This window comes from Zalophus californianus, chromosome 5 (assembly GCF_009762305.2).
Source record: "Zalophus californianus isolate mZalCal1 chromosome 5, mZalCal1.pri.v2, whole genome shotgun sequence".
Classification (NCBI taxonomy): Eukaryota; Metazoa; Chordata; class Mammalia; order Carnivora; family Otariidae; genus Zalophus; species Zalophus californianus.
Genome location: NC_045599.1, coordinates 111,886,444 through 111,907,797, shown reverse-complemented (window position 1 = coordinate 111,907,797; position 21,354 = coordinate 111,886,444). Strand labels below are relative to the sequence as shown.

The window sequence follows — 21,354 nt, the reverse complement described above, 5'->3', positions numbered from 1 at the left end:
ACTATTGAACTGATCCTGGGAAGGTAATGTTAAAAAGAATTTTCAGAGAAGAATCATCCTTAGCTTAAGACAGAAGCAGAGATGCCTGGGAACGATGAATGGTTGTAGCTTGGCTGCCTGTTAATCAGATTGACAATATACTAGTACTAAATAGACATAACCATAGGCATCATTATACGGAACTTTAGCTATTTAAGAAATGAGGAACTTCTGTTGTTTTGTTTTTAAGTAATCAAGGGCATGACAAAGCACAAAACACAGAAAAGTTATGCTGATATATAATATCTGCTATTTGGGCAGATTATATAGAAATTAAAAATAACTTTATCTCTTATTTTCTTAAGATTTTTTATTTATTTGAGAGAGAGGGAGAAAGAGTGCAAGCATGAGCAGGGGGAGGGGCAGAGGGAGAAGCGACTCCACGCTGAGCAGGGAGCCAGAGAGATGTGGGGCTTGAGCCCAGGATGTCGGGGTCATGACCTGAGCTGAAGGCAGACGCTTAACCGACCGAGCCACCCAGGCGCCCCTCACTAGCTCTTGTTAAGAAGAAACTGAGGCTATGAGTGCAGTCGGGCTGCAACATATCACCCCATTGATTGCCAGGGTTGATTCGGCTGATCTGGCTGGCTATGGGGCTGTCCCTTTCCTCCCACACCACTCCTAGAGCCTTCCTCCCAAAGCTGAGTGCAGTGGAAGAAGAAGACCTTCGCCCATAGAAAAGGACCATTCTTGGATCAAGGATATATGAGAAGCTTCACTCCCCTGCTAGAACCTCCACACAAGCTCTCAAGGTCCATTTCTGGGGAACATAGGGTAGTCAAATAATATCTTTAAAAATACAGCCAATTTTGTCAAAATTTTAACATATTTCATTGTTTTCTTCTAGACTCATTATTTGCAGGCATTACAAACCAACGGAACAAAGTTTTCTTGTCATCAAACTTCTACAACCTACCCATTCAAATTTGTCTCTTGCTAGTCTTTCACATTCTGGCACAGTTTTGTTTTTTTTTTTAGCTTTTATTTATTTATTTGAGAGAGAGAGAGACAGCGAGAGCAGGAACACAAGCAGGGCGAGTGGGAGAGGGAGAAGCAGGCTTCCCGCTGAGCAGGGAGCCCCATGTGGGGCTCGATCCCGGGACCCTGGGATCATGACCTGAGCCGAAGGCAGACGCTTAACGACTGAGCCACCCACCCCCAGCAGTTTTTTACTTCAAGATGAAATGGCTCTTTTTCCCTTGATAACAAATTTGCACTCATAATCTTATTCTATATTTATATTTCTTTACTACTTCAATTCTTAAGATAGTCTCAATGGCCCATATAAGTTACAATGTTTTTTAGATTTATACATTTATTTGAAGAGAACTGGCATTGTTAGACTAGATTTTTCTTTTTGAAGAATGGTATGTTCATACATTTGTTCATATCTTATTTTGTGTATTTTAAAAAAGATTTTTTTAGTATTCATCGTATTGAATAAAATGGGATCCTTCCCATTTCTCTTTCTTCCTGCTTTATCAACATATTTTGACGCTTAACATTGTACGAGTCTAAGGTGTACAACATGTTAATATGATACATTTATAAATAGCAAAATGATTACTGCCATGGTATTAGCTACCACCTCCATCCCATCCCATGGCTATCTCTTCTTTTTTTGTGGGGAGAACATTAAGATCTACTCTCTTAGCACATAAATTACATCTTTTAAGCAATGTAACTACCTTCTATGTCCTCAGGTATGTAACTGTAGGCAAGTAACTGAGCATGGTTGAAGGATGAAAACATTTAGCAGACCAGCAAAGCAAACGCTGTAAAACCTGTTATGGCCACACACATCCCATTTGCATTTCTTAAACTGGCAAAATCGAACGTATACATTAATATACCCCAAGGGTTTATCCACTCTCAAACATATAAAAGTAGGAGGCAAAGGAGTGCGTGTGTGTGTGCGTGTGCATGCGTGTGCGTGTGTGTGTGTGCGTGCATGCATACCATGCTTGGTGATCAATGTTTTTGTGTTCTACCTTCCTTACAAATTATCCAGGCAATAATTTAATATCAGTCTAAATTCTTAGAGTGTAATGAAAGACCTTGGAAATTACATTTAAGTTGATATATTAAAGAGTAATATAATCATTGATAATACAAAAATTTCAGGAAATTCAAACTACTACAATCTCCATGATCAAACATAAAATGTGCTCCATCACTCTATTACATCATCTCATTTTATATTCTTCGCGGTTTCACGAACTGATACCACTTTGCTTTTTTGTTTGCTTATTTATGATGAACATTTCCCCCACTAGATGTCAAACAATAAAGAAAAAGAATTTGTCTTCCTTGGTACCTAGAACATGTATGAGACTTTCAATGAATAATTCTGAATAAAGAAATACACGAATGAAATCTTTACACACAATAATTGTATCAGACAAAAAAAAAATTGTATCAGACAGAAGGAATAGGTTTCATTTTACTATTTTGCAAGTGAGGAACTGAGGCATTAATGATCATTTAGCTACTTAGACTTAGAATTTTGGCTTCCTGACTACCAATCCAATATACCACATTATTTTCCCAAACTAAATAAATGTACTTGTGCAAGTGAAAAATATATGAAAGAAGAAAATTCTTGCATATGTGTGATTCAGTGAGAGGGTTTCTGAGATGAATTGTGTTCTAGTGGGGGCCCCCTGTAGGCAGTATTTTGGTAGAATGCTGTTAGGCTACAACTTCTTTGATTCAAATTCCCCCCCACTATCAGGGGGATCTCCTGTATTATTATTATTATTTTGAACTCTTAATGGTTTTCCCTTTGGAGTACTTGTAATTGAGGACCAAGGAAGTGAAATCTAAGTCATTCCCTGGGTTTTGCTGTAACAAAGCTTGGTACTGAAATTGGCTATTTTTTTCCCCTCCTCCTACCCCAACACAGCATCCATTATTCCTCTCTTCCAAAGTCCTCTCAGCAAAATCAACCCAGCTGAGACAGAGCTAATGTAGTACGTTTCCTGGGTTATTGTTCAATTTTCTCTTTTGGCTCGCTTTTTGGGTGCCAGGGCAAATCATTATTAAAGAGACACTGACAGACTGTGAACCGAGAAAGGCAGACTGAATTTTGCTAGTGCGGGCTGCAGCCCTGGGGTTCTGCGTTCTCCCAGATGGAAGCCAGCATTCACACCGGGCACGGAGTTACCAGGTGTCCATCCAGAGTACTACCCTACTCCTTCCACTAACCAGGGAACACTTTGTATTAAATTGAGATTGTCCTCCTTTAGCTTTTTTGTTTTTGTTTTTTTCTACTGAGAGTTTTCTATTAAACTATTCAGAATTGTGTGGTACTTGTTTGTTTTTAAGATTCCACACGTCTCTTTTGATGAAAACATGTTGGGTGACATTTCCTAGAATTTTTGTCAAATCATTTCTCATATCAATTCCTTTCATCCTCATTGTTTCCCCTCTAAAAAACCCTGGCATCTGGTAGTGATGATTTAGACGTCATTTCTGCTGACCTCATCCCCGACTCAGAGAAGACAGTAGGGGGTAAGGTCAGCCCCCACACCATATCGGATTTAGGCCTGGGAAGGCAGTATAGTTCTTACTAAATCTACTGGGCAAAGGAAGAAACTGACACACAACTGGGCTCCAAGACTCCTCAAGGTCACACTGATGGTCAAGGCCTGAGCTCCTGTTTTTTAGAGCAAGACTGAAGAGCGCTCGACAGCTGAATTAAAAACTGTGGGTCCCTGTCCCTGGTGCATCCCAGAGGCGGCAGGGGATCGCACAGCTGCGTTGTCCTGCGTGGAAGCTGGGCCGGGAACTGGCAGGGCGTGGAGTCCTCTCAGAAGCCAGCTCTGCTGGGCTCATGAGCACCCTGGATCGGGCCATTTCACTGTTGTCACAAGAATGAACAGGATGCTCAGAGGCGTGTCACGGCAGACAACCAACCAGCTTCACACTGGCGTCTAAGTCCGTCCTCACAGCAGGGCTGGGACACAGGTGTTACTAGCCTCACTTTCGCGAAGCCGCTTGTCAAGGATCCTACACTCAGTGCACTGCCAAGCAGGAGCTGAGAGTCTCGGCCCCTCCTCCCAAACCCATCGGCCACACTTCGGCCGGAAAGGAATTTGGAAGACGCGTTTTCGGTCAGCCCGAGCCTCCCGGTTCACGGTAAGGAGAGCGGGGATCCGACGGCCGAAGCGATCGCGCCGCCCTGCACGCGAGCGCGGCGCGGGAGGCCCGCGGGGAAGCCGGGTCCCCGAGATTTCTCCCCCCGGCTTCTCCCCGGGGCGGGGGCGGCCGCGGGGGGGGCGGGGGCGGGGCGGCGGCGGAGGCCGGGGGCCCGGGTTTTCCGGGGGCGGTCCCTGGCGGCCGCGCATTCCAGCGCCGCCGAGCGCAGCCCGGGGGCCGAGCCGCGCGTCCCGGCCACTCCCGCGCGCTCCCGCCGCCTTGGGCTCCGAGGTCCCGGCACGTGCCGCGCCGTGACCCCGGGGCTGGGCCGCCCCCCGCGAGCCGGGGAAAGCGCTCGAGCCGTCCTTTGGCCCGAGCCTCCCGCAGACCCGGCGCGATCCGGCTGCGGCGGGGGCCGCGGGCTTTCCTGCGAAGCCGCTCTGCAGATCCCCGGGTGAGTGGGGCCATCGGGTGTCGCGCGTGGGGCTCCGTTCTCCTGTGGTCCCTAGCCCAGCGTCCTCCCAGCTGTCCTCCTCTCCTTCCCCCTCTTCTGCCCCTTTCCTCCCCCGTCATCACTTCTGCGTTCCCCTTTTCTGCTTCTCTCAGCCCCGAAGTTGCAGCCACCTCCTCGGCCGATCTGGGGCCTCGTGGGAGCCGCAGCTCGCGTGGGTGAGCCCAGCCCCGCGTGGAGGCGCCAAGAGTTTGAAGTGGGGTGTGGGTTCCCTTGGTCCGGCACCAGCAGTTTCCCCATCCTGTCTCCCGGCCCTGTTTCTCCATCTGTGAAAGGGAGAAAATATCCTTGGCGTGCTGAGAGAGCGGGTGTGCAGAGTATCATGGAGAGAAGCCTTCCTTCCAAGGGCTCCCCTCCCCCTCCTGCCCCCTCCTCTCCTCCTCCCCCTCCTGCCCCCTCCTCCTTCTCCGCCCCAGCCCACCTGTTTACTTTGGACTTGGTTGTTCCAGTCGTTGCACCCCTGCTCTCCCCACCCCTCCACAACTTCCGTGAGGATAAAGACCGTCTGTCCAAGCCTCATCTCCGAGGCCTCCTCAGCCCTTGGCCCAGCGCCTGGCAAATAGGTGCTCAGTACTGTTCACGCGTGGAAGAAGGGGCGGTGTAAGCCGTAAAAACCTGCACACCTGTGGGAGGTTGCTATCTGAGTGGCCAGGTTGGACTCTTGTTCCTACAGCTCCGCCCTTTCTTCCTGACTGGCCTTGATCCTGTTGGCACGCGGTGGGGGGGTGGGGTGCGCTCAGGAGTCTCCCGCTTCTCTATAGATTCCTCAAAGCTCTCGGCCATGGTAGTGAAAGCTGCTCAGACGTTGAGGTCTCAAAGATTCCTTGAGTACCTGTGGTACCACGGCTGTGGGGAAGTGGGAAGGCTTGCAAATGCCTGAATGGGGGTTGGGGATAAGGGTGGGGGTGGGAAGGACAATTCTCTGGAAGTCAGGAGACACTCGGAGTTACCTTGATGAGGCATTTTCCCCATCTTGACCTCGCTCTCTACATCTGTAAAATGAAGTGGGGATGGAACAGACGGGCACCTCCGGCTGAGCGGGATGTGCCCTTTGGGTTCTGCAGGGCAGCCAGCAGTCCCTTGAGCGCAGGCAAGATAGCCCAGCTGAGCCTCAGGACATCTGTACTTCTGCAGCAAGGTCCAAAAAAGCTGAGGAGAAGCACTTCACTGCACCAGGGACCTCACATTTCCAGCCGACCTGGGGTTATGAGTCATGCCATGGAGGTCACAAGTCATGCTCCATCAAATGTTCTAAACAGTGACCTCTCAGGGCGTCAGAACCATGGGCTCCCCTGCATGAAAGGTTTGGGGATTCCCAGTCGCTGGCATAGCCTAAGAATCACAGAGCTGGGGTGAGGTGTTTGAGACATACACCAAATTAGAGAGCTTGGGGGCCTTATGTGGTTGGGTCACGTACGGGGCGCAGGTGTGACAGGCCAACGGGGTAAGTGGCAGTCTCAGTTTCAGGTGCCTCCCTAGCTGTATGCTGATCCTTGTTTAAAAAAAAAAAAAGTGCTTCTGTTTCTTCACTGTGGTTTAAAATCTACAAATAAAGGAAATGTCTCCAAGGAAAGAGAATCTTTATCTTGATTGGTCTCACACTGCCGCTATTGGCAGTGGAATCAAAGATGGACATGTGTACGCACACTCACAGTTTATGGGAGTAAATGCTGGTATTACCACGGCTTGCAGACACCTGCCCCGATGGGCCAGACAAGCCAAATGATGTAATAATGATCATACTTGAGGGGCACCTGGGTGGCTCAGTCAGCTCAGCCTGCGACTCTTGATCTCAGCTTAGGTCTTGATCTCAGGGTCATGAGTTCAAGCCCCATGTTGAGCCTACCAAAAAAAAAAACAAAACAAAAAAAACAAACCGTACTTGACATTTACTGAGTGCTGACCACGAGCCAGGGATTATTCTAAGCATTTTACATGTGTTAATTCATTTAGTCTTTACCACCATCTTATGAGGTAGGGACCACCATTCTGTGCATTTTATAGTTGAGGAGACTGAGGTTCAAAGAGAGTGGGGAACTCACCCGTGATCACAGGAAGCTGCAGTTTGCACCCAGGCGGTTTGGTTTCAGGGCCTGCGCTCTGAACCGCACTGGAATTATGGGGATCTGGGTTATTAGATCTTGTTTCTGTCAGTTACTCGCAGGGTGACCTAGGGGACGGTAAGTAAGAATTTGACAGCCACTGGACTAATAAATCACTAGGGACCCTAGTATCTTTCTGCCTCACTAGGGAAACAGAATGGTGTACATCCAAGAGAAAAGCTCAGAGGTAGCCAGGAAGGGGAACAGGCCAGAACTATCCCTGGCTAGCATGGTGGACAACAGCCAACCAGATTCAACAACTACACTGTGTACTTTACATTGCTTCATGGTGCATAGCTCTAGTTTCTTTATTTTATTGATTTGGACTGTGATTGGCTGATTGGACATGCGGATTGCTGGTGACCAACTACATAGGATCAGAGAGAATGAAATGGAGGAGGGAGAAGGAAAACAGAAAACTGAACTCCCCAAATCAGTTTCAAGTACTGCTGACCTATTTGTGGCATACCTGGCACCAGTCCCTGCCCCAGGCAGACATTGATAATCAGGACTTTGCACCTTGCAATCTCTGCAAGGCTAGGGAATCCTTAACTCAGTGCTCTGGACAGCTTCTGCCAATTGATCGTGAAGCTTTGTTTCTTGCTCTCCCAGATTTTCCACTTCATTCCTCTGGGGGATGGTCTAGGAAGTAACAAATGGCAAAACAGGAAGACTTTTTTTTTTTTTTTTTTTTTTTTGAGCATCCTTGGGTGGCATTTTAGGAAACACCTAGGGGCTTTTTAAAGATTCTTCTTCTCCACCCCTTGCTCCTTTCTATTTTTTTCTTTAATGGCCTTCTACCCAAGACCATCCTGGACTTGGGGCAGGGCTCTAGGGGAGGAAGGATGTCAGGGGAGCAGAGTGAGACTTGGAGATCACCTTGACCACCCTTTCCAATTGGGTGGAAAGGAGAAGGAGGCCCAATTTGAAGGAGGGACTTACTCAGGATCACACAGTGTGGTCATTTTCTAATGTTGTAACAAATTACCACCAATTTAGCGGCTTCAGAAAAATCAGATTTATTGTATTACAGTTCTACAGGTCAGAAGTCTGGTATGGGTCCTTCTAGAAGAAAAGGCATCAGTAGGCTGAGTTTCTTTCTGGAGTCTTTAGGGGAGGATTTGTTCCCTGCTAATTTGAGTTGTTGGCAGAATTCAGTTCCTGTGGCTGTAGGACCAAGGTCACTGTTTCCTCTCTGGCTGTCGGCTGGGGGCCATTCCCTGCTTCTGCAGGCCTCTGCACTCCTTGGCTCGTAGCCGGTTTCCTCCGTCTCCAAAGCAAGCGATGGTGAGTCAGGTGCTTCTCATGCGATATTTCTCTGACCCTCCTGCCTTCCTCATCACTTTTAAGGACTCATGCGATTAGACTGGATCCACTTGGTGGTCCAAGATAATCTGATCTCAAAGTCTTTAAATCATATCTGCAGAGTCTTCACCTCTGTTTTCATGACTCTGCCCTCTGAGTCATGCTTCCTTTTTCATAGTCACAGTTCCAGAGACCAGGACCATGGACATCTTTGAGGGGCCGCTGTTCTGCCTGCTGTATGCATTTTTGGAGATTGACTTGTTCCCGATCACATAGCTTGGTAGGGGATTCACACCACTCTGGTGCCCTTGCAGCTCTATCACTAACCGTACCCCCACCCCACCAGCCCACCACCATGGAGAGTCTCGTTTGTTGGCCCAGCACACAGCAGGCTCTTAGTCACTGGCAAATAACCGTGATGGATGGTAGAGGCTTAAGCAGGATGCTGTGGATTTGGCCAGGGCTTCTCTGCTGGCTCCCTGTTGGTTTCTAAGACTCTGTGACTGGCTGGGTCTGATGGGTACGTGCAGTCTTGAATAGTTCTGGCTGTTTTCTGATCTCTTTGAAATATCCTGGTGTTTTTCCATTTTTCCAGCCACAGAATAGCAGACGGAAACTCAGACAGAGAACACGTCTTTAGACTGTTAAGAATTTTGATGGAGACGGAAGCCAACTGGGGTAAAATGAGAACAGAGCCCTCCTCGGGGACCTCGGGTGATTGGACAAAGTCCTCTGATTTGATTCATTTCACATTTTTGATAGTTGTAAGTCCTGCCCGTCCCTTCCTCTGGCCCCTGTCTTTGGAACAGAGGTCCCTAGTGAGATGGCTTGGCTTGGTAAATGCTTGAGGCTATTACAGAAGGGGAAGAGAACTGTCTCTGAGGGTGAATGGGAGGTGGGGATGGTCTCACCCGCAGTAAGGCCTGGGAAATCCCCTCCCTTTTTATCAGCTGTCCATTCTGAGAACAGAGAAGGAAATGTTCCTACTGTGGACAGCAACTCCCCCACCCCTACACTCACCTCAATGCCCAGCTCTGGAGCGCAGGTAATCCTAGAGAACGTTATTCTGAAAGGTCAGTGCACCTCTCTCCTCTGCCTGGTATGTACAGGCTAGTCTGGGAAAGGCGGAGGCCCTCATAATCCTCCCTGAATGTACAGAGAGCCCAGAAAATGATCAAGTCAGAGGATGCATTTTGTTTTAGAGATGGGATTCTGACTTTTAAGATCATGGGGCGAGGATCCTTTCTGGACAGCTAAGTTCCAACTAAGCTCACATCTGAAGTCCTCCCGTCTGTCTGTATTCATTCCCTCATGCATCTTGGGTTTATTGGGGCCGTCCTGTGTGCCAGGGCCCAAGAGCTGTGCTGGGGGTATGGCCGGGAACAGGAGGCAAGCCTTCTGCTCTCCTTGTGCTTGCATTTGAGTGGGCAAAGGTGGCCAGAAAAAACACATACACACACAAACAAACAAGCTAATTTTAGTTTGTGAAAAGTGTCTGAAGACATTAAAACAAGGTCTGAGATAGAGAATGGCGGCTGGATGAGGGTGGTGATTTAACAAGGTGATTCTGGAAAGGCTTTTCCAAAGAGGTGACATTTAAGTTGAGGTCCTGGACACTGAGACAGTGGTTGTTGAAAAGCAAGATCTGCGGGGAAGAGCATTCTAAGAAGAGGGAACAACAAGCACAAAAGTCTGATCAGGACATTAGCTACCCCAGGCTAGAAAGGGGCCAGTGGGGCCTCTTCTCAGGACTTCACTTGCTTTCTCTGTCTGGCCTCGATGCTCCATTCTTCTCAGATGATTGCACCAGCTCCTTCTGAGGGTAGAGCCTTAAGAAGGGGTCCTATCAGCGGAGTGATGCTGGTAAGGCCCCGAGTCTGCTCCCTGGGTGGGAACAGTCAGCCTCATTCTCCCCATTTGGCAGGTCGCCCAAAGAGATGGCCCCTGCGCCGGTGACTCAGAGCTGGGCTCACTGCCCCCTCTCTGGCCTCCGTGCCAGGCCACACCTGCAGGAAGCCACCTGCCTCTGTCTGCTTTCTCTCCCACTTGGGGATAATTAAGCCTGCCAGCCAGCAGGAAGTCATTTCTTTTATTGCCTTCTTCCTCAGTGAGCTCCTTGGTGGTAAAACCGGTTGGATAACCACGGACAATCCCTCAAAAGTCATCTGCTAGCTGCAGCTCACATGTGCAGGGTGTGCTTTTCCTGTGGGAGATCAAAGGCAGGACAGACTCTCAAAGGCTCTCTGTGTGGATGCAACTATCCTTGCGCTTTCCTAGATCAGCCTCGGAGCAGTCATGGCGCCCCAAATAATGGTGGGGCCTCTGAACGCTCTGAATTTAGGAGCTGGGCTATGTCCCCCAGCTCAGTTTAACATGGATGAAGTCCTTACTGTGTATCAGGCATGGTCCGCAGTAAGTGCTCTGTGTGCCTTAGCTCATTCAGACCCCATGGCATCCCAGTGAAGTAGTCCTGTTTCCATTTTACAGATGAAACGGAAGCTTAGAAAGGGTAAGCCTCTTGCCAGAGCCACAAGGACTACAGATGCCCGGGCACACACTGTATCTCACCACCTCGGGGCTTCGTTGATGTATCTATTCTACTCATCCTGCCTTTCCCTTTATTTTTTTCCTTTTGAACACCTACTTCTCTTCAAAGCCTATATCAAAGTCCCCCTTCTTTTTAAAGTGTTGTGTTTTACTTAGACAAGAACAAAGGAATGAAGACGAATATTGTTTGGAGCATCTGTTATGTTTCAGGACTATATACCTATTGTCTCGCTTTATCCTCACAAAAGTAGGGTGCAATATAGTGCTCTTAGTGTCCTTATTTTAAAGATGAGAAGACTGAGGTTTAGAGGTTTTAAGTAACTTGCCCCGAGTCACACTTCTGATGAGGCTGGAGAGCAGGATTCAGATCACGATTGTCTTACCTGCAGTCTCTCTCTTTCCACTTCCTCTTCTCCGAGAGCACGTGGTTTGCACCTTCAATCTAGGAGTGCCCTGCCTTGTATTGCAACTAGCAATGCTCCGTGATGTCTTTTTCCTGCAGAAGAGGGTGAGCTTCTTAGGGGCAAACATCTCCATCTCTGCCCCCACTCCTCGATGCCCAGTGTGAATCACAGCGCTGTCCGTGTTGCTACGCCACCTGTTTCATGCTCAGACTGGAGGAATCTGTCAGGTTGATCAACCATGTCATTGGTTGATTAAAAAAAAATTCATTAATTTAGATTAAGCCTCTGTCATCTTTGTTGATAAAGTGAAGACATGTGCCAAATCAGGGATACTAAAATTCTAACTGGTTGTCGGGGGGGAGGCTATTTGCTCAGGTGCGTGATCCCTACGGCCGGGAATTACTGATCATGGAATGAACAGTCGTGGAGTGCCCGTCGGGTGTCAGAATACTGCCCAGTACTATGTGTGATCCTCCCATGGAATTCTACTAACCTTACAAGGCAGATACTATTATTTGCCCATTTTGTTTTTGTTTTCAGCTGAGGAAGCTGAAGGAAGTTTGGAAGCATTAGGAAGTTTGATAACTTACCCAAGCATTAGGAAGCATTAGGAAGTTTGATAACTTACCCAAGATAGGTCAGCTAGAAAGTGGTGGAACCACACTGAAACCCAACCAGCTGTCCTCTGAGCTGGGGCTCGCTCTTAACGCTTTAGAGGGGAGACTTCCCCCCTGTTTCCAAGTATTCCCTCCGTTCCCATGCACTCCCCTCTCCCGACCAGCATTCAGGAGCTTGGCGGGGCGGGGGGGGGAGATGGAGGGAGGGTGGGGTTTGAGTTAAGCAACATGTATTCAGTGCCCCTGCCACTGAGTAGAGAGGGGGTGCGTTCTGTGAGGAGAAGGCGCTGTGCTGGCTAAAGTCCAGGCCTCGGCAGAGCTGGAAGCCAGGCACGGTGTCCAGTCCTTCATCCCAGACATGTGGCGCTTTGCCCCACCTTGTGGGATCCCCCACAACCCAGTCAGATGCCAGTGTCTCTTCCTCTTCCCTGTCAGTCTCACGATGAGGGATGCTAAGTTACAGTCTTCGCCACTAACCTTCTTCTCTAGAGTCATTTGCATTCGGGCCTTGAGCCAAAGGGATGGAACTGAATTCTCCAGTGATTCTGACAGGACTTATTTTTGGTTGAAGGGTGTGTGTGTGGCCCTGGAAAACCATCTCACCTGTCCCACCTACTGTGATGTGGCCTCGGGCTCTGGGCCTCAAGGCCCCCAGTGGCTTTTACACAGTAAATAGGTAGAATCAAGAAGCCTGTCCCTCCTGCTGCCTTCTCCAACCGGACTCCTTACTTTCTCCCGGCTCCCATCTCAAACAGGAGAGTGATGGCATTTGAAAAGGGCGTGCAGATCAGGAGGCTCGAGTTCTCCCCTCAGTCCTGCCCTTAACCCGCTGTGTGACCTTGGGCAAGTCATTTCCTTCACCTGTAAAATGGGAGGGAGGCTGTATGGTTTAAGCTAGATAGTGTCTAAATTCTATGTAGATGTCTAGAATGCCGTTACTTTGTAGGGATTTCTTCTCCACAGAACAAACCCAGGACGAAATAGTATTGCTGATTTAGTTTTCTGCTGCTGCCGTAAGAAATTAGCACAGATTTGTTGGCTTAAAAATACATTCACTGATCTCACAGTTTCCCTGGGTTCAAACACAACCTCGCTGGGTCCTTACAAAACTTCAGTCAAGGTATCAGCCAAGTTACATTTGCATCTGGAGGATCAATTAGGAAAGACTCTGCCTGCAAGCTCATTCAGGTTGTTGGCAGGTTTGTTTCTTGCAACTCAAGGCCAGCAGAGCAGTGTCTTTGACCTCAGGGAAAGCTTCAGCCCTCTTTTAAAAAACTTTCACCTGCTTAGGTCAGGCCCACCCAGGATGCTCTTTTTGTTTACTTTAAAGTCAGGGGATCTGGAACCTTAACTACATCTGCAAAATCCCGTCACATTTGTTATGTGACCTAACCTAATCCCAGGGGTAGCACCAGGGAACAGAGATTATGGGGGTCATCTTAGAGTACTACTTACCACAATTGCTTTATAGAAATATCCTCTTTATAGTTCTGACGGGAGCATACTAGAGCCAACTTTCTGTTTTGTGAGTTAGGTCAAATGACTTAACATTTGAAATCAGTTCTAAAAACTATTTGTTCTTACACTAAAACTATTCTGCTTTGAAGTTTTTTTTTAAGATTTTATTTATTTATTTGACAGAGAGAGACACAGCGAGAGCAGGAACACAAGCAGGGGGAGTGGGAGAGGGAGAAGCAGGCTTCCCGCTGAGTGGGGAGCCCGATGCAGGGCTCGATCCCAGGACCCTGGGATCATGACCTGAGCCGAAGGCAGATGCTTAACGACTGAGCCACCCAGGCGCCCTGAACTTGTTTTTTAAATGCTGTATATTGTGCTTCCCTTTATTCTCATGTAATTATCCTCAGTTATTTTCTTCCAATACCATTAAATGAATATATATTACTACATAATTGAGAATTCTATATATATGTGAAATATAGCACAATATATATTCCCATTATATATTAAATATTCAATTTAATATTATATATATTAATATATAAAAATTATTCCCAGAGGAAATAATTTAAATGTTAACTTTTTATATTTAATTAGTTTTGCTACTTTCTATTTGAAGTCATACATTATAGAAAACTATTAATTTAAGAACTCTTCTATGTCCTTAGCTGATTTTAAAACACTTTTTGTTCTATCAGTATTTAAGAGAGTTGTGTTGAACTCCCCCACTGTAACTGTGGCTTCATCTATTTCTCCTTATAATTCTGAAATTCGGTTCAGAAAAATTAAAAATCATTTTGTCTTTTGGTATCTCTAGTTATAGACTGCATATCTTTTCTTAATTCTCTAAATCCAGAGTGCCTTTGGCCAAAAGCAATGAGTCTGACCTGGACTTAGGACAGAGCTATGGATCTGGCATATTCCATGATCTTACTCCTGGGTCTGTGTGGAGACTTTGGAGATGAGCATAGGGTCAGGAGACCTGAGTTTGAATGTCAGTTACTTAGCTTTATAATCACTAGCCAGTTAACCTCCCTTGGCTTTCATTTCCACACCTGTAAAATAATATATCCAATCCACGATTATTGTGAAGGTTAAGTAAGTTAATGTGTGGGACGAGGCCTCGCACAGTACTTAGCACTTGGTATTTGTTAGATGCTGGCTTGTGTGATCCTGTTTTTGAGGAAATAAGAGGAGGGGTACTTCTCTGTGCTTCGTGGAAGTGAGTTATATCTTCTGAGTAAATAACAGTAATTCCTAAGGGAGTATCTTGTATATAGCAAGTACTTGAATGAATGAACGAACGAACAAACAAACGAACATCCTGGAGAGAGTTACTTGTCCTGATGGTGCTCAACCAAAACCAAGATTACTTTGTCAGAGGGTGAAAGCCTCTTACTAGGGAGTGATTCTCATGATTGAAAGGCGGATAGGTAGCACAGATTGGTCACCTGGAATTCAATTATTCTAAAACTATTGACTTGCAGGAAATTTTAACTTCTGAAATTTATATATGTTTTTTGGTGGTGCTAGAAAATTTGCCATATGATAGAATTGGCTGGAACAATGATTCTTTTTTTTTTTTTCCCTAAAAAGATTTTCAGTTGCTTATGAAAACTGGCCTCTCACAGGGCTGGTGGTGTAGGGCCCACATGGCATCAGTGGCTGACGATACCAGTGGCTTTTTTGCTTGTCAGCTCAGAGTGGTGTTAACACAGCTTCTTAGACAAACTTATATAGAACATATGTCGGCATTTATTTATTCATTTAACGAGGTCATCAGGAGATAAAGTATGCCAGTTTAAATTAACCGGAGTTTAGGCCTGACTGCTGTTTTACCTCCCGTGGTCATAAAAACATCACACTTTTATCTGTGATAAGGTTAAATCTGTGATATGAATGGTTTGGGCCACAGTCTGACATGACCCATTAATCAGAAACAATAAGTAGTGTATCTGCAAAGCAAATGACAAGCAGCTTGATCTGTGGTGATTAATTAGATGTGCCAAGAAACAGGGTTTTATGTACTCACAAGGAGCCATGCACCCGGATGCCAGATAGAGGTCGAACAGAAGTCAGCTAGCAGAAGCCTGAGTCTTGCTTTTTTTCAAGGAAAACTTTCCACCGTGCCATTGAAGATGCTGAACATATGCTTTACGTAGTTCTTATTTTGGGGACACAACTTTCCTTTCACGGTGGGGAGAGGCATTCCATGGGAAGGAACAGCCCGTCGGAGGGGACACGTTTGAAGACTGAGAAGGTTGAAACAAGGAGTGAGAGCTCCCTGTGCGCTCGCACACCTGGTCACGTTCATGGCCAGCCTTAGAGCCCTGGAACAGTAGTGGTGCTGAGAGGACCCATGGAGAACATCACAACCTGTGGTTTTCAGACTGTGTTTTGAGGAGCCCAAGGGGTTAAGGGAAAGCTGAACAGCTGTGCTATACCAAGCGAACAGGCTGTGCTAAGCAGGGACACCAAAATAGCACCTGGGAAAATTAGTCTTATGTGTTACGGTTTAGTATTGCTTTTAGTTTGAATTGTACATGGGAAGGGGGTGAGCATCCTAATCTCTAGTGCTTAGGACCTCTAAGGATATTTATCCAGCCTCGCTGGCTGGGACCCCAAGCCCCTCCTTTGCCTCCTCCCTGGCATTCTAGAGCAGCTCTGTGTTTATCTGCTTTTGTGATCAGGGTTTTAAATAACACCGTGTGCAAAAGAGTACAATCTAGAGTGCATTGCAGTACCCAGAAAAAGTTTCATTTATTCATCTACTTGCTCTATTCTGTTTTGTGTTGCTTAGGCAGTGAGTTGATTGGATTTATGTCTTTGAATGATTATTCTGGAAGAAGGTGGGGTTGAAGGTGGGAAAAGACCTCCGGACCTCTGTTTTGCTCTCTGTGAAATAAGGCTGGTGTAGCTTCTGTGGTTCGTGATGGTGAATGAGCCCTGAAGCCTGAGTTCCTGTAAATGACAGGTTTTCCATGTGAAAGTCAGCCAGGGAAATTATTCCTGGCATTTGGAGTCACGGAAACTGTTTGATGTTAATGGGTTTACCAGAAAGGGCTTTCGTGGGGTTCTTTTGGCCCAGGGCAAGCTAGCTGTTGATGTAATCAGGAGACCACAAAGAATGATTTCTGCCACCTCTGTCCTTCCTTAGCAGTGCATGGCTCCTGTGACTCATGCTTCTGAGGCTTGGCCTTGGGAGTAAGGGATCACATTTCTAGGGCTGAGGCAGGGCCAGCCTATCTCCCTCTTCGGCACGCCCCAGCCTGATAATCCCGGTCTCTTTGGGAGCCTTGCCAGAGGCTTCTCCTTCATCCTGGGCCTTGCCTAGGTCTGACCAGACTGGCTGCAGAGCACCTGGGAATCAGTTGCCAAATCACAGTGCTGGAGAGAGTCGTAGCAGCCTTAGAGATCTGTGGGTCTGGGGGTTCCCAAAGCTGGCTGCATATTGGGAAAGACGGTCTCCTCCTGTCCCCTCTTGAGTCTAATTCAGTAAGTCTGTAATGGGACCCAGAAATTAGTGTTTTTTAATACTGTCCTAAGATGGTTTTCACTTGGCACAATATAGGGCATTTGGTGACCACTTGATCAGGCTCATACTTGAATTTTATTGGACCATTTTCCCCTCAATCCAGTGGACTTCAGAAAATTAAATGAGACATGCTCATGTTTAGAAAATTCAAACAGCAGGAAAACATGAAGAATGAGAAGCAAAGGCTTCTCCCACTCCTAGTCTGGCCCCCAGGTAATCACTATTTAACACTTTCTTTGGATTCTGCTCATAAATGATTTTACATTTATGTACTGTCCCCCATCTGTCTACTTAATTCTACAAAATCTGAGCCAGAGGAATAATCCTATGCATATTATTCTGTACTGTACTTCTTTCCCCCACTTAAAATGTTCAGAACTCACTGTAGATCATCATTCTTTTTAGTAACTATTAAATACGTTAATATTTGTAACACACTTGGAACAATACTTGGTGAATAGCAAGCACTAAATATTTGTTAAATGAGTGAATGGTGTACCAATATATGGGTATATGCTATAGTACTGTTATGGACACTTGTTGCATTGGTTGCTGTAACAAACAATGCAGAAATGAGCATCCTTGTGTGTATATCTTGGGGGCTTTGCCTTGGATGTGGCCGTCAGCAGCTTACTTAGTGGGGCAAGAGTGGGCATGGAGCTAAGGGCATTAGAAAGAAAAAGGTGTTGATTAGGACAAAGCAAGGCATTGGACTAGAGTTGGAAATTTTGTCTGGGACCTAGAATCACAGAAATACAGATCTCAGATCTCAGACCTAGAAGGAACCACAGGAGAGTGTTTGTTCCAGCCTTGTGCCCTCTGGGCAGGGAATGGGTTAGGTCTGTGGTTCGGTTCCCAAGTTGTACGCTGAGCCCTGGGAGCCACAGTGAACTCATTGGAAAAGTGTATGGGTGCTGCAGGATCTGTAACATTTTTGACATCCCTCAGACACTGTGCAAACAACTAGCTTGAGAAAGTTTACAGGTTAACGTTAACCTTACTTCATTCCCTTTGGCGATGCTCTATTTCGTGAAGCTGAGTTTTTGGTGGCTGCCAGGATGCAGCAGGTGCTATGCACAAATGAACGGGCAGTGGGCAGTGGGCATGGCATTGTCGAATCTGACCCCAGAGTCTGCAAAGTGGTGCAGTGGCTGCCCACTGCCCACGTCCCATTAGTAAGTAACTGGTGAAGAATGAAATAAAAATATTTTTTTTCAATTTGTATGATTTTTTTTCAAGCAGCTACTACTCTGTTAGGACATAAATGCTTACTGACTTGTTTGAAGCTAACTCCATAATAAATGGAACTGCCAAGTATTTCTTTGGGCCCGCAGAGCTGTGAAAAAAATTACTAAAACACTAAGGGTGCTGTGAATTGAAAAAGTTTGGGAACAACCGATTTACCTCTTATCCATCAGAACTCTTGGGTGTTAAGTGGGAGAAGCCACGCTGACTCCGGCTTAAAGGCAGGGAATTACTCGTTTCTGTGTCTGGGGTGTCCAGGATTGTAGATGGCGTCAGACCGCATGGGGTTCGGGTCCTGAAGCCTCCATTTCTCCTTCCATCTCTAAGAGGGGCTGTCTACACGTGGGTGAGACAGCACCCTGCCTGTCCTTTCCAGACTCACATCCTTTTGGTTTAGCAGTCCCCAGCAGAAAGAATCATCTTAACCAACAGCTTGTGCATAAAAGCGCTGGGAGGACTTGGGCTGCCTCGGCCGGGCTCACTTGCCCAGCCCTGAATTGAGGCTATGATTGGTGATGGCCAATCCTAGAGCACATATCTACCCTTGTGCTCAGGTGAGCGCCTTCGCTAAACCACACAGAATAGGTGGGTTCTCCACAGAAAAGAGTAGGTTTAGTTGCCAGGAGAATGGGAGAAGGGAACAGGACCAAAGACAAATTAACAGATGAGGGGCCAGACTGGTAGTGTGATAGTTCCATAGTTAAACACGGAGGCTCTGGAGTCCCATGCATCTGGCTTCACTTCCTTGGGCAAATTAACTACATCTGTAAAGGCTTTAGAGTCCTCATCTGTAAAATGGAAATAACTGAAGATAAAGTCCAAGAAATACAAAAGGCTGACAGTAATAGTCCCCGCCTCATGGAGGTGGTGGTTGAAGGGAGGGCTAAGTGAGTTAATACACAGAAAGTGCCTAGCATGGGGCCCGGCACGGAGGAAGCCCTCGGTAAGTGAGCCCATTATTCGTATTGGTCAGGTAACCTGAAGAGCACAGAGGTGGTACGTGACCCAAGCTTCTGACTCCCGGAGAGGGTGCAAGATAGTCACTTCCTCTTTCCTGTCTGTCGCAGAGTGAAGCAGCATGGACGCCGTCAGCCAGGTCCCGATGGAAGCCACGCTCCCCAAGCACATCCTGGATATCTGGGTCATTGTCCTCATCATCCTGGCCACCATTGTCATCATGACCTCCCTGTTGCTGTGCCCGGCCACTGCGGTCATTATCTATCGCATGCGGACTCATCCCGTCCTCCATGGAGCCGTCTGAGATCAGATCTCCTAAGAGGGGCAAGGGAGTGATGTGGACGGTGTCTCCTCCCCCAACCTCTTCCTTCTCGGAAAAGCAGCAGGAGGGGCTTTGGAGTGTGGACCCTGGAGCCTGCCATGTGAGAGGAGATTGGGGTTCTTGTTTGGGTTTTGCCGCCAGCCAGCTGTGTGAGTTCAGGCAAGGGACCTAATTCTCTGGGTTCCAGGTTCCTTCCCTTTTAAATGGGGATCATGATCCCTGCCCTTCCTACCTCAGAGGGTTGCAAGAACCGATGACTTGGTGGAGGTTAAAGCTGTTGGTGATTGTGAGCAGTTACGCAGGTGTTATTGCTAAATGCTGAGAAGCTTAGAAGAACCAAAGCACCTAATTGCTGATGTTGGCCTTCAAGGGGGCGACGAAGATGCTGGGGGCAGAGCAGCCTTCGCCAGTGCCCCCCAGGTCAAACGAAGCAAAGGCACCCTGTCCTCATTCCAAGGGGCCCGCAGCACTTTGGCTCAAAGTCATTTTCTTTGCAGTGCCACTCCCTCAACTTTGTAATTTGGAGGGAATTGAGCGTGGCAGGGGGAGGGAGATGGGTGGGACTTCCCAGAACCTTCTCTGTGCCAGAATGTCTAGCCCTATAACCATCTAGAGGAGGCTCCGCCATTTCTTGGCAATGCCAAGGGACCTGGGGTGATGGGCTTCTTTCTACATTGGCGTCTCCTCACTTTGACACTCAAGCAATGTTGGAAAACACAGGGTGGCTGAGTGGCCTGGGCAGCTTTCAGGATCTCCAACCCCCACCCCCACCCACTTGTGTGCCCCACACTCGAGGAGCTCTGTGCCCCCTGCCCCAGCACCCGCTGTAACCAGCTCCATGGTGTGAGTGTAAGCCCTTCATTCCCTCCCACCAGCAAGCACTGCAGCCAGTCTAAGCTACAGATTTTAAGAGATATTCCCAGGACTTTTGGAACTGTCTCAAAAACAATGGTTATTTTAGATGCTATGCTCTATATTTATAGAGAGAGATTTCTGGACCACTCAAGCTCCTTGACCAAAATCAGGAGTATCTTGGGATGTATTAAATTATGTAAAAAGATAGCACAGATATCAGAATATTGTGTGGAAGTGATGCTTTAACTTCGGTCTGACTTCTTTGATGTATACAACCAATTTCCAATAAAGTGCTAGAATGAACATATCTGAGGTCTTTAGAGAGCACTTATTAAGCTCAGAAACTCGGGTAAAAGGATTCCACTGAATTTATGGGCCTTAGAGACCGTTTGAATGTAAGAACTGAAAGGGAAAGAGAAGAATCCAGTCGACTTTGGGGTTCTATCTTCGGCAAGTGGGTAGTTGGGCAGTTTGCATACACATAGGATGCAGAAGGAAGAACAAATTTTCTAAGTAAGCGATGAAATTTGTATTAGACGTGTCAAGTTTGAGGTGGTTGTGATCTTTAGGCGGGCACTCTGAGGGTGCAACTGGAAACCTGGGTGTGTTCTTTGGGAAAGATTTTATGGCTGGAGTTACGCTTCGGGGGATCATCTGCATACGGTAGATATGCCACACAAGTGGACAGGACCACCCAGGCAGAGTACACAGACTGAGGCAGTGAGGTGCTGAATGCAGAACTTGGCAGACGCTACATAGGAGTGGAAGGGGGACGGGTTGGGGCGGGGGGAGAAAAAGCAAGGAGGTGGAAAAGGTCATGTGCTAAGAAGTGATATGAGGGGGATGCGATCACACTGTGTGAGTTAAGGAATGAGTCAGAGGAGAGGAAGCAGAGACAGAAGGGACACCTCTTTCCAGGAACAGGACTGTGGTCTAGAGGTAAGGGAGGAGGGTTTGGGAAGAATGGTCAAGGGGGGTAGATACATGTGATAAGATTCTGATTGGTTTGCTCAGCATCCAGCCCAACTTTTGCTTTGCTTTGCTTTCCTTTTCTTCTTTTCTTTTCTTTTCTTTTTTTTCTTTTCTTTCTTTTCTTCTTTCTTTTCTTTTCCCCTAATATGCCTTCCTAGGCGACAGAGGCTAGAAAGTGAAAACTTACAATGAATGTGAACACCACATTTCCCTAACTGAACTATAGTCAGAGATTCAGACGTGATTTAGGTTTTGCCAATCAGAGGCACACATGTGAGGCTTCCGTGTGGGACCTAGCAGGGCCTGGGACAGAGTGCGAAACATCCACGGTCCCATTGTCGATCC

The 21,354-nt window shown here is 47.0% G+C and overlaps 1 protein-coding gene across 2 annotated transcripts; it reads left to right on the top strand.

The window, feature by feature from the left end:
• Positions 1-1,943: 1,943 nt before the first annotated feature.
• SMIM3 (small integral membrane protein 3) lies at positions 1,944-20,337 on the top strand. 2 transcript variants are annotated; one of them, XM_027607120.2, is made up of 2 exons: positions 1,944-4,179; positions 18,971-20,337. In XM_027607120.2, exon 2 carries the CDS (start codon positions 18,982-18,984, stop codon positions 19,162-19,164), a length of 183 nt encoding a protein of 60 aa, XP_027462921.1. In that variant the 5' UTR covers positions 1,944-4,179; positions 18,971-18,981; the 3' UTR covers positions 19,165-20,337. The 2 variants fall into 2 exon arrangements, with proteins under 2 accessions (XP_027462921.1, XP_027462922.1); XM_027607121.1 differs by lacking the exon at positions 1,944-4,179 and adding an exon at positions 4,404-4,633.
• The last annotated feature ends 1,017 nt before the right edge of the window (positions 20,338-21,354 follow it).